This window comes from Canis lupus, chromosome 13 (genome assembly GCF_011100685.1).
Source record: "Canis lupus familiaris isolate Mischka breed German Shepherd chromosome 13, alternate assembly UU_Cfam_GSD_1.0, whole genome shotgun sequence".
NCBI lineage: Eukaryota > Metazoa > Chordata > Mammalia > Carnivora > Canidae > Canis > Canis lupus.
The window spans coordinates 2547790-2561482 of NC_049234.1; the positions used below are offsets into that span (position 1 = coordinate 2547790).

General features: G+C 39.5%; 1 protein-coding gene across 8 annotated transcripts in view; it reads right to left on the minus strand.

The window, feature by feature from the left end:
* Positions 1-4022: 4022 nt before the first annotated feature.
* The window catches only part of SNX31 (sorting nexin 31), a 72618-nt gene continuing 62947 nt past the window's right edge, over positions 4023-13693 (minus strand). For 3 of the 8 annotated variants that reach the window (XM_038555210.1, XM_038555207.1, XM_038555204.1), the window contains 2 exons: positions 8388-8445; positions 4023-5136 (listed from right to left, as the gene is read on the minus strand). In XM_038555210.1, the coding sequence (XP_038411138.1) occupies positions 5102-5136; positions 8388-8445 (93 nt within the window). In that variant the 3' untranslated portion in view covers positions 4023-5101. The remainder of the gene's footprint in view (positions 5137-8387; positions 8446-13693) is intronic. The other 5 variants (XM_038555211.1, XM_038555209.1, XM_038555206.1 and 2 more) reach the window with 2 other exon arrangements.

Genomic DNA, 13693 nt, shown 5'->3' on the forward strand with positions numbered 1-13693 from the left:
CGATCTCAGGTCCCCAGGATCACACCCCAGGCCAAAGGTGGCGCTAAACCACTGAGCCACCTGGGCTGCCCCAGCAGGATTTTTTTAAACAAGTCCCCAGGTAAGGGAGTTTGCACTCAAGCAGTAAGGTTTTAGGATTTTTTTTCCTACAGTGAATTCACTAAGATCTCAGCCCCTGTTCATCATCATCCTTAGACCACATGTAATTTTTGTTTTAATTTTAACAAATGAAAAGGGAAAAGGGGATATGAGAGAAGAAAAAAGGGGGAAAGACATCTTGACACAAAGAACCCACAGTTAATTGCAAATACTGACATACGTAATTGATAGAAACCCAGTTACCTGTAAGAAATCTTAGATTTACCTGCTATGGTATGTATTCAATCAATACATGAAAAAAAAAACCTCTGATAGGGGCACCTGGGTGGCTCAGTTGGTTAAGCATCTGCCTTGGGCTCAGGTCATGATCCCAGGGTCTTGGGATGAGACTCCACATGGGGCTCCCTGCTCAACAGAGGGCTGCTTCTCCCTCTGCCAGCTGCTCTCTCTGTCGTGTGCACTCTCTTGATCTCTATCTTAAATAAATAAAATAAAGTCTTAAAGAAAAAAAAAAAAGAAACCTCTGACAAACAGCCTTCCTATTTTCCCCCTTAACATGGTTCCATACAAATCATGGAGAGTGGAACCACTTTCCCTTTTCATATAAATAATGCACATTGTTGGTGTGGTGCCTCTGGAATGCATCATGCTCCACCAGTTACAGTGAAGCAAAATCTGTACAGTTGATTTTTGAATAAAACCTGTCTCCAAGTGGTTAACTTTGCACCATGTTTCATAACTGCCATTTCACTTGTTTTACCCATGATTTTTGCAGAAAATCAAATTCTAACTTCCCTCGATGGGGACCCAGATGTAGTAGATTCCTGTCACCTCTTCCTCTGCACACTAGACTCAAAACAAAGAGGAGGACCTCTCCAGAAATTGTGGGGACTAGTTTTCAGTGCGAATGAGAGCAGGCATGTGCACAGAAAAACCAACTCACACTTCCAGTTTCAGCCTGCTGCTCCAGGCACCTCCACACCAGACAACTTCTGCACGGCAGAACCCATCAAAATAAGGGCTCGTGTGGACAGATGGAAAGGCCATTAGGAAGTACAGCCAACTCTGTGTTCTCATATTTCCGGGACAGAAAACGCATTCAATGCAGGAGCAGTGCAAAATCACCAGGGTCAGTGTCTTTAAATCAACTGAGTGTCTAATCTCTTCCAAGATGTTATACAACCAAAGCCCATTTGGTTAGCTAAAGACTTTGCCCTACAGAAAAGTATATGGGCTACAGAGCTAGACCAAAGAGCCAAACCCATGATGTACTTTTTCTATAGCTCTAATTTTTCTTATCTGGAAAACTGTTCAACACATGACTTCTTTCTTAAGAATACAACAAATAGCTATTACACATTGATTACACATTTTTAATAGATTTTGAGAGAGAGAGACAGAGATAGCAACAGAGATAGTGAAAGAGAGCATGAGCTGGGAGGAGAGGGAGAAGCAGACTCCCCACTGAACAGGAAGCCCAACGCAGGGCTCGATCCTAGGACCCAGGGATTGTGACCTGAGCCAAAGGCAGCTGCTTAACCAACTGAGCCATCTAAGTGCCCCCAACAAATAGCTATTATAAAGTAACTTATAAGCAAAGTACAATTGTACCTCAATAAAGTGGGGGGAAAATACAATGGTAAGGCTGAAAAGCCATCTTCTAAGAGATTATTGGTGCTAGGTATACGTTTTCTTTTTTAAAAAAGATTTATTTTAGAGAGAGAAAGAGAGTGGGCAAGCAGGGGGAAGGGCAGAGGAAGAAAGAATCCTGAAGCAGACCCCCCACTGAGCCTGAAGCCCAATGAGGGGTTAGATCCCAGAACCCCGATATCATGACCTGAGCCGAAATCAAGGGTCAAGAGTCTGCTGCCCAACCGACTGAGCCACCCAGGCGTCCTGGCCATACATTTTCTAGGTTAACTCAGCATGCTTTATTTTGAGGTGATAAGAGCCAGCAAAATATGTCTTTTTCTTGACTATTCTTCTAGGATCCCTAATGACAGGATTGAGACCACCCTAATGAAGGAGAGAAGTACCTTGCACTCCAACTCCTGCTGTCCAGAGTCCACATGGGCCCTGGTGAGCCCTGGTCCACACACTGTAGGGGAAGGACTAAAATGCATCTGAAGAAGTAGAGTTGCCTTTGTTGCTGAGTTCTTTTGTTTTGTATCATAGAATCACTTTGGCCATTATTTTCCCATGAAGCTTGGAAATTGTTTGGTTTTCCACAAATTGGGATCACTTAGCTCTTCTCAAAATCACTTTGAGAGTGAACTTAAGGTAATTTCTAATTTACATATGTAGCATAAAGTTTGCTTCCCAAGTGTCCACATGGGGATGCGTGCAAGCCACGAGCTCACCACATACCGTGCACATGATTCTCTCCATGGGACCCACAGGGGCTCACACCCTGGGAGCCTATCAAATCAGCTCTGCCCCTTTTTCTTTTTATATTTTGTGAACTTTTCACACTCGTGTGTTTTTGCCTGTGAGTAGAGTGCTCATGCTAGTAATTCGAGGAGAATGAACAGCAACAGAAACAAATACATATGTCTAGAAGTGGGAAGAAGTGATGTTGGTGAAAGCAGATGAATCAGGAGAAAATTTGGCTGATGGGGAACCCATTTTGCAGGTATAAAAAGAGTGAATCTATAGACTAAAGCATATGCTGGTAATTTCCAAAGCCATGTCACACCACTTAGAAGTTACTTGAAGGATTTCATAAGCTGCCCACCTTTTACAAAGCTCTTGCACCGGCTCACATCTTGTCCCATGCGGAGGGGCTATGCTGCTGGGAAGGTTCCGCCCAGCAGCACAAGGTAAGAGTGAGGTTAGCACCCTCAGAAGAGATGGGGTCCCACTTCCGGCTTCCCTCAGAGCCTGCAGCAGGGAAGGCCACTCTGGCAGAGTTTAGGCTTTTCACCCAATGATGAAGTGTTCTGACTCAGAAGCAATTCAAACCTGAAACACCTAGATAAAGATGGGCCCAATAATCCCCAAAGGGGCTAATAGTTCTTTCTTCTCCCATATAACTGCTAAGGAATGTGTCATTTTACAAAGTAAGTTTTGAGTTTTGTCTTCCACTAGCCCACTTCCTTTCTTTTTCATGGTATAGACCATGGAATGCACGCCATCACTTGTTTCTTCTTGTATCCTGATATTGAGGATAATCTCAATGTCTTGGGGGAAAAAACCTATTAAATACAATCCTGTTTTTGCCATCTCCAAATACAGGGTAAACTGCTTGTTTTTTTAGGAATGCTACATTTGTGTTTGCATATTTACTGATCCCTCCTTGCTTTTAGCTTTATCTACTAAGTACTCCCTAACCTAAAACTTTGCCAGAACAGAGCAGGTTTGCTCATCATTTCCTACTCATTCTCTCATCAGGGCCTATCTTATCCTTTCCCATGTGTGTCCCCATCTCTCCACTGCTTCTTCAAAGTCCCTCTTCCCCATAGGCCTTCCTGATCACATTCCCGACTTCCTCTGACACACAGGTTCATGCCACACATTGGTCACCCACTGCATGTTGTCTGGGATTACTGGCTCTCATGTATCAAGTTGAAATATCTGAAACTGCCAACATTCAACTATTTTTGACCTATAAAATAGCAACTGGGGATCGTTTAATCTAGTATATGCACCTTTTCACCCCAAATACAAATTCTCTTTGCATTTCTAGTGTCTCCAATAGGCTTTTACACTGTGTAGGTGTTTGCTATTAAAAAGAAATTAACTGTTCTTAAACTGGCAAAACAGTAGACAAACTTCTATTTTAATCTGAAAATGTATCCTGATCCATTATACCATCACCATGGATGATTTGAATGTTTACGACTCCTCTCCCCTGCAAAACATCCTCCTACTGCCTAATATATAAATATAAAACTTTATGACATCAGAAGTTATGGCTAGAGGCATTGCTTTAAAAACATTACAGGGCTTTAATAGATTCTATATTTCAGAAGGATCATTCTCAGGATTTTCATCAGTAAATTTTATATTCACAAGAATATATTTCATATTTATTACATAATTAGTTACACAAACCAGTTAGAAAAGAACATTAGAATATTGCACTTTATCTAATTACATTACATAGATTCCTCTGTCCCTCTCCGTTACTGCAGTCTTAATTCCATATATAATTACATTCATTATGATAAACTGAAACTAGATAAGGAAAAATCTAGTGAAAAAATACACATACTTCTAAAGCTAAGAGACTTACAAAGTATCTGATATTGAGTGCAAGGCCCCATACACTGCTTTCCAAATTAGAAATATTCAAAATAGCATGCGATTATTAAACTGAATTCCATATTCTAAAGATAAAATACGATTATATCCATGGAGAAATAGAGAACCGGGCAGCCCATTACTTTGAGTACATCCCTATTGGTAGGATCAGAATTATGTAAGGGAAGAAATTAATATTTCATCACCTCCTTGCTCTGGTTCTATGGATGGATCAGTGAAATCCAGATTTCTTTTCCAATGATTCCATTTCTTAGAGCCACATTATCCTCAGGTGATGAGTCATGTCTTCAGAACTTAACCCCAAATACATTTATAGTGTTTTATGGTGAGCCTTCATTCACGTAATATTAGAACATATAGAGAACTTCATCAAGCCAGGTACACATCTATTGGAGTAAAAAAAAAAACAAAAAACCAAAAAACTTCACACTAATTGATTTGGATTTGCCTCTTGTCACTTATGAGTCATTAAAAGCAAATTGTATAACTTTGGCTCATATTTCTTTTGAATCTTAATATTAACAGCATCCTGAAGTAGTGTTGGGGAATATGGTCCATCTTGATATCAAAAGAAAATGAATGGGCTCAAATTTCTTCCACTGGTGGTGGGCAGCCCATGTTCAATCCCCAAGCTCTTTCACTGTCCAGACAGCCCTAGAGGACATTTTAAAACGTGAGAATTTCTCTTCAAAGGTCTTCTTCCATTATGGTCCCAAAAACACAGTCAACTTTGATTATCTCAATCTTGTTTCTTGGTAGAAAACAAGAGTCTTTCTGTTGTGAAATAAACAGATCAGAAATCTATGTGAGAGGAAATAATTTCCATAACAACAACAATAATTTAAAAGTCAAGAATGTTAAAATAATATTTAAAAGGCAACAGAAAGGTTACATTTATTTTAGCCACAGTTATTTCAAGTGGGTTTTCCCAGTAGAAGCTTTTGGGGTAGGTGTATGTGTGTTAGGGCTGAGGGCGCCTCCTACTGGTATGCCAAGGTAGACCTGTCCAGAGGGCCTTTCCAGGCACTGGGACATTCCCAGGTAACATTTGAACACTGACTCTTTCCTCCTTTCCCCCATCTCTTAAAGCTATGCAACTTTCAATTTTTAACTCCACCCAAATCTTTCGTGCACACCTCACATAAATACAATTCTTAATTCTTTAAGAATTTTAAAATATTTTAATATTTAATATTTTTGCTATAAATCTATGATGCTATAAAGCTTTATAGTTATTTTAAAATATTTTAAAATTCTTAAATTTTAAAATATTTTAAGAATTTTAAAATATTTTAATATTTAATATTTTTGTTATAAATCTTCAGTGACTGAATAGTTGGCTTTCAGTATTTATGAAATCTCAAAGACGAGGCCATGGCTTTGTCCCTGGTGAAATAAATGTGTCTCAATGGGCAGATAAGCTAAAAAAGTTTTTTTTTCTGTGAGGGATTTGTCTTGATAGAGAAGTCTCACGTGGTTAAAGGAACACACTTTATGGGTTAAACAACAAATTGACTGCTTCAGTTGCAATACTGGCTCTATCATTTATTTATTTGCTGTGTGAACTTGAGCAAGTTACTTAACCTTTCTGTGTTTTCAGTTCCTTTGGCTATAAACCAAGGATAATAATAACAGCTGGGTTGTTATGGGGATTAAATGAGTTATATGTGGAATGCAATTATAACAGTGCTTGGCTCAGGATAACTCTATATAAAGGTCTGCTAAATAAGTTGGAACTCAATATACTTGGACAACTTTTGACATGCTGGCCCTGCCTAGAGCATGAGGGAGGTTGGCCTGTTTTAGCATTGCTGCTCATCTGAGAGGATATCTGAATTAGTTTCAATGTTGATCATAGTTGTGCTATGTGTTATCTGTTCTTCTAAAACAGTAGCTCTCAAAATTGGACATGCATCAGACTCATCTGGAGGGCTTGCTAAATACAGATTACTAGGGCAGCCTGGGTGGCTCAGCAGCTTAAGCACCTGCCTTCATCCCAGGGCATGATCCTGGAATCCTGGGATTGAGTCCTATGTCGGGCTCCCTACATGGGGCCTGCTTCTCCCTCTGCCTGTCTCTGCCTCTCTCTCTCTCTCTCTCTCTCTCTATCATGAATAAATAAATAAAATCTTTAAAAAAAATAAATTTATAAAAAAAAAAAATTAACTATTTGGGCAGCCCAGGTGGCTCAGCGCTTTAGCACCACCTTCAGCCCAGGGCCTGATCCTGGAGACCCAGGATAGAGTCCCACGTCAGGCTCCCTGCATGGAGCCTGCTTCTCCCTCTGCCTGTGTCTCTGCCTCTCTCTCTCTGTCTCTCATGAATAAATAAAATCTTTAAAACAAAACAAAACAAAACAAAAAAACACAGATTACTAGCCCCCATTCCTAGGGTTTCTGATGAAGTAGGTTTAGGGCCTGAGAATATAAATTCCTAAGTTCTCAAGGTATGCTGATGTTGTGACTTTAGGGACCACACTTTGAGAACCCCTGTTCTAGGATAATAGTTTCAATCCTGACCGTACATTACACCACCTGAGGAGCTTTTAAATATTCTGTTGCCGGGCCCCTAGACCAATTAAGTCACAGTCTTTGAGGATGGGGTCTAGCCAAGATTTGTTTTTAGAGCTCCCCAGGTGATGCCAATGTGCAACCAAGGTTGAGAACCTCAGCTCTGTGCTAATCACTATGCTGCCGCTGAATTTGAGTGATGGAGTAATTACTGCCTATGTTTTAAAGGTCAAGAAATTGAAACTTGGTGCTATGTTTCCCACTGGGATGCTTGCTATAAATGCTGATCTGCTAAATCAATATTTTGGAGTGGGGCCCAAGAATCTGCATTTTAATAAGCACCTCACGAGTCCCTTAAACATTTAGTTTTTTGATATGCCTGAAGATACATCGCCAGTACATGGCAGAGTTCTTATGTCCTGTCTCTGATCTAAGCAGCCAAAAATGCTAGTGTTACGAAAGAGAGTAAGCTTTGCATTTAGTCTGTTTTAAAATTTTTTTACTGAGCTTATTCACTCAAGAAAGGACCCTTTTTTTTTTTGTTTTTTAAGATTTTACTTATTTATTCATGAGAGACACAGACAGAAAGGCAGAGACACAGGCAGAAGGAGAAGCAGGCAGGGAGCCCGATGTGGGACTCAATCCCGGCACTCCGGGATCACGCCCTGAGCGGAAGGCAGACTCTCAACTGCTGAGCCACCCAGGCATCCCAAGAAAGGACTTTATTTCATTTTTATAAATACTGTATTTATGTACTTAGTACCTTTATATATACAGCAGATTGTGTAACAGGAGCAGACCAATAATAAATTCTATTCAAATTTTACTTGGAGGTCACTTTTATTTCATTTACATACCCTAGGATTTGAATCTAGAAAGGAAGGGTTAATTAAGGACACAACTCTGGAGTCAAATTGTCTACTTCCTTCCACTACTGATTACTGTGCAACCTGGGGAAGTCACCTAACCTCTCTGTGCCCATTTCTTCTAATGATTTATAAGACTTTGGTGAGAATGAATGTGTTATTCCACATAAAAGTGCTTAGGACAGTGCCTGGCAATAAGTGCCTACTAATGCTTTCTATTGTGATATTTACTGTTACTGTTATCTGCCCAGCAGACCTAAATGCTTCAAATAGTATTTAATAAACTTCAAGGTTGTTTTATACAGAGTACGCTGCAGAGAATTCATGAAGCTAAAATGTAAACCAGAAAGAGGATTTTCAAAAAAACTGCATGGAGTGTGGAAAAAAATCACTAAAGAATTTTGTGTTCTTCTTGGAAATTTTCTATGTAAAAATGCAGGAAAGCATGTCCCTTGGCCCTATGGGGTACTACAGTAAAAATACTGTACTTCTGTGATGGTCCTCCAATTGGCCCAATTCTATGCAGAGGAGCTGCTGAGAAAGAAAATTCTGGCTTATTCTTAAAAGTAAAAAGAGTTTGGTTAAAGGGGGGAAAAGGACAGATTTATCAAAATTATAATGTATCAATTACATAATTTTACTCACAGACCTGGCTTTGTTGAATGTGGTATTTTTTTACTTTTGCCTTGTTCTGGAACTTCAATCTGCTAAATAGATTAGTAAAATGTCAGTCAGCACAGCCTGGAGAAGCAAGCACACAAATAATCTATTTAACTAGCACATTTCCCCTTCCACAATAATCCTCTTAATGGTCTCAAAGGCGGCCAGTCAGCAGGCACACCTGCTACCCATTGGCACATTCCCCTTTCGTTTGCAAACGTACAAATGTTGCAGAAATTGAGCCCCCAAAAGTGAAGCGAAGCCTCATGTTTAACACTGGTGGTTACCTATAGCTTTTGTGATTTAACACAGCTTCTCAAAGGACTTCACACAAAATGAACTCCTAAATCCTAAAATAATCCACAGAGCCCCAATCCATACACTGAATCAAACCCAAGTGGGGCTTTGATTAATCAAAAGGCACCACTAATTAAGTGAAGATCAAACTGAAGTTTAAGACACTTGAATATACCTCATATGCATAAGGTAAACTTAATATAACAGGGACCCAGCAGAAAACAGATGGCACACTCCTGAGGAGTGTTTTAAAAAGAAACTATTTGGGGCACCTGGGTGGCTCATGGTTGAGTGTCTGCCTTTGATCCCAGGGTTCTGGGATAGAATCCCACTTTGGCCTCCCTGCAGGGAGCCTGCTTCTCCCTCTGCCTGTGTCTCTCATGAACAAATAAATAAAATCTTAAAAAAAAAAAAAAAAGGAACTATTTAATGGCAGTGCAGACAGAATTAAAGTGAGTCCATGAAGGGATGTTGGAGATCCCAGGGGCAGTGAGGGGCTCAAGGGCAAATTTTACCATTCCTAGGCCTGAAGGGTCATGGGTGGCAGCTGGTACTGGAATGAGGAGAGCGAAAGCTGCAGAGAGGAAGAGGCTGCCTCCAAGAGCTTGGCCTTCAGCAGAAGGCTGCGCCAGCCACAGAGACCCAGCAGGGACAGAAGTGGAGAAATAAATCCCCCAATCTCACTTTTCTTCCACACTCCATCCAGTCTTGCTGGGTTTTCCCGTGGGTCAGAGAGCAAAGTGGCAGCACACAGAGATCAGAGAACAGAGCAGGGTGGAGAGTCAGAGAACCCAGAAAAGCGAGTAGTGTCTGGCACAGCCAGGAAGCATCATCTAGGCAGGGTTGAGGAGGAAGAGTTCTTCTACTCTTCCTACAGGAAAAGAACACTCTTATGAAGCAATTAGCATGATGTGCATGGCTCAACTTACCACTCAATGGCCATAACTATCTCCTTACTAATTGCCTTTCTCCTCCAACAAACTCCTTGACTCTGGATCCTCAAATCTCCAACAATTGCATGGTAAATATAGGCATTTGTAAATGAAAGGATGAAGTGAGACTTAATTAAGTTGTTTATCATTGTTTCTTATTCATGAGAATATAGAGAGGAACATTTCAAAATTAGTGGGATAAATAACATGACATTGCAAAAGGGCATGGTCTTTAAACTCCAGTTAACTTAATACTGTTATAAAACAGATTGCTTTGGAGGAAGGGTACTTGGGTGACTCAGTCAGCTAAGCATCTGCCTTTGGCTCAGGTCATGATCTCAGGGTCCTGGGATGGAGCCCTGCATCTGGCTCCCTGGTTCAGGGGAGAGCCTGCTCCTCCCCCTGCTTGTGCTCTGTGTCAAATAAAATCTTTAAAAAAATTGCTTTGAAAGACACAAAGGACATCCTCAAGGCTGGTATTCTTAATAGAAATGTTCATATCTTTGAAGCCTAACAATTTTTTAAAAACTAGTTATTAGGGATGCCCAGGTGGCTCAGTCCATTAAGCGTCTGACTCTGGTTTTGGCTCAGGTCATGATCTCAGGGTTATGAGATTGAGCCCCACATCAGCTCTGCGCTCAGTGCAGAGGCTGTTTGAGATTCTCTCCCTTCCCTCTCCCTCTGCCCCACTGCCCACTCACATTCTCTAATAAATACATAAAATATTTTTAAAAATTTGTTATTAAGTCTTAATAAATGAGAAGTTAATGCTCTGTTGTCTTACGTATGTTGCTAATATTACTGTCATTGCTTACAATATTACATTACAGCCTGTAAGTATTCTCGTGCAATGAAATACAGAGTTAGCGAAAACAGCTCAGAATTTTTCTCTCTCCTATTCTCCTTTACCTTCTTCCCCTATGTTGAAATAAATAAAATAGAACCCACTATGAATGGTAAGCAATTTCTGATACAATCTGTATCCTTGACTTACATCAAGAAGGGCTTTAAATATTTTATATACTGGGGGGATAAAGTTGTTGGAGGAGAGAGCAAATCTTTTTTTTCATAATGCAGTATTCTTCTACGTTCTTCTTCATCAACAGGTAGTTTCTTTTTTTTTTTTTATTTTATCAACAGGTAGTTTCTTTTAATAATCTGCCTACCTACTCCCACATGGTAATTTCTCCCAGCTCTCTAAAGTTTTGTCCACCTGCTATGCTCAGATCTTTCTCAAATGGGCTGGAATATATCTGTACTTTTTCTGTTTTCTAGAAAGTGCCAAGGGTTCAAAGGCTGACATTCCTGGGACATAACACTGCCCTTGCTGTTTCCCCTCCTCACCATGTGACAGAAACATACTTTAAAGCATGATTTCTGAGCCCATTGGCCTTTTACATAGTCTGGTCTTGCCCCAAATGAAATAGTAATGGAAAGAAAAATACATATGGTGATGTTAGTTGGCATTGGGGATAGAGGTATGAGGCAAGCCAGAATCAGAAAGCCATTTGGTTCTTTGTCATTTTCCAGAAAACCAATTTGGATATTCAGAACCTCTTTTGAGTAAACCTGAGGAAAAAATATACAGATAAACTAGGTGTGGATTATTAAAAATAGAAATTATTTTTCAGTTCAGAAAATTAGTCACCATCTTTTCCTGATACCTCTCATATATTTAGATTACGGTTCAATATATAAGATAATGACAATGATACATTTTCAGAAACTCATAGGAGCACATCTATTGCATAAAATACATCTGCTTTCTTTTCTTGATGTCTTTTAGATTTCTTTCAATGGCAGAGATTGCTGGTAGCCTACGTTAATATCTATTCTGCCCTTCTTTCTTAGTAATACCACCCAAATATATTTGGAGAGACAACTACCCTCTAAAAAGACAATGTTTACCAGACTCCCTTGCAGCTAGGTGTAGGCCTGGGGTGTGACTAACTCTTGGCCAATGAGCCGTAAGATGAAAATCTGTGGGACTTTGGAGATCCCTTCTTAAAGAAGAGAGGTGAGCCATTCATATCCATTCATACTTGCTGCCTAGAATGTGGAAATAATGACTGGAGCTCCAGCAGCCATTTTCAACATGAGGCAAAAGTCACAAACTGAAGATGGCCGAGCAGAAAGGTCTCTGGTGATATAATGGAGCCACCATCCCAGCCTTAGACTGACTAGCTCTGGGTTTCTTTTAGATGAGAAAGACACAAACTTCTGTTTTATCTAGGACACTTCTGTCTTTTGTTCTTCATTATATATAGCCAAACCTACTACCAACACATACAGTTTATTTTCAAATAAAATAATTCTTAAAATTCTGTTCTAGTTAAAAGGAGCAAATAATAAAAATTTATTAAAGGTTTTTGCATAGGAGCATAGCTTTAAAAGAATGTTATGATTTGTTTCCCCTTCAGGTTTACAGTTAATACTGCCTTTAAGACTGTAGGATGAGGGCAGCCCAGGTGGCTTAGCAGTTTAGCACTGCCTTCAGCCCAGAGCGTGATCCTGGAGACCTGGGATCAAGACCCACGTCAGGCTCCCTTCATGGAGTCTGCTTCTCCCTCCACCTGTGTCTCTGCCTCTCTCTGTGTCTCTCATGAATAAATAAATAAAATTTAAAAAAAGACTAAGATAATTTTGTTGTGTATTTACATTGTTTAGTACATTTATTTGATTTCAAATTTTAATAATCTCTTCAGAAATGGTTCAAGTCTTACCTTTGAAAGCATTGCCTATAGCTAAGTTAAATTAGCACTAAATTTCTTCTTCAAAGCCTTTCTTCTTACTAGGATAAAATAATACTATTTAATCTCCTTCTAGGGACTATCTGCTTTATTTATGGGGTTTATCTGGTTATAAGTTCCTTAATTTCTCTCCCCCTCTCCAGATTCTTCATGATAATCAAAATCTTGGAATCTATTCTGCCTTGCAAAATAGAGACCTCTGGATCCCAGTCCCTTTGATAAGTCCCTAGTCCCCCTTTATAAGTGATACATGTCAGTTTAGACTTTATGTATTTACCTAGAAAACTAGTGAATATCACAGTCATACATTCACATGGCTACTTTGAGTTCCACAGAATGATTTGTTCTGGTCAACTGTGCTTTGTGAGGAAGCTGGAACTCAGTATACACTCAAAGAGCTGACCTGTCTGCTCTCTTCACTTTCCAGGGTTTCATTTCACCCAGGGGTTTTCAGATGAAATTTCAGGTTGAAATGTGGACTATCCCTACAACATCTCCTTGAAAACCTAATTTCCTTTAAAAAAAATTTTTTTTTTATTATTTGTTTTAGAGAGAGAAAGAGAGCAAGAGGGGGAGAGAGGGAGAGAATCTCAAGCAGACACCCCTCCTGCTCTTGCTGAGTGCAGAGCCCGAGGCAATATGTGGCTCCATCCCATGACCCCAAGGATCATGACCTGAGCTGAAAACAAGAGATGCTTAACCGAATGAGCCACTCAAGTGCCCCCAAAATTCAGTTTTCCAGAGAAAGGGTCTTAACTTTTCTTTTTAAGACCCAAAATAAGAAAAAAAAAAAAAGAGCTTACAGAAATAAAATTTGTTGAGTATTTGGATAAAGCAATGCAATAGCGACTAATATGCTGATTTCACTATCGGCCACAGAGAAAGTATAGGTTTCAATTTGTGTGCAAATATGAAGAATGTAGTTACAGTGATTGGTTGTTTTGTTGTTGTTGTTGTTTTTAAAACTTTAAATAAGTCACTACCTTCTATTATTTAGTAAACTCTTTAGCTAGCTATTCACTGTTCAAGTATCTCCTGCATGAAGTAGGTAGCTTATATTTTATTCAGCCACATTTGAGAGTACTTCTCCCTTTTAATGGGGCTACTTCAGTTAACTATTTTTTCTTCTTCTTTTTATATATATAATAATTGGAGCCTAAGGGGGTCCATTCTGCCTAAGAGGTTAGATTTTATGACCTCTTTTTAAAAAGAGCATCCACAATTCTTTTGTTGCTTTGATTTGCTACTCTACAGTACATTTTTGAATTGTTCAAATACCAAGAGGGAGTAAATTTTATTTTCCCTAGGAAAATATT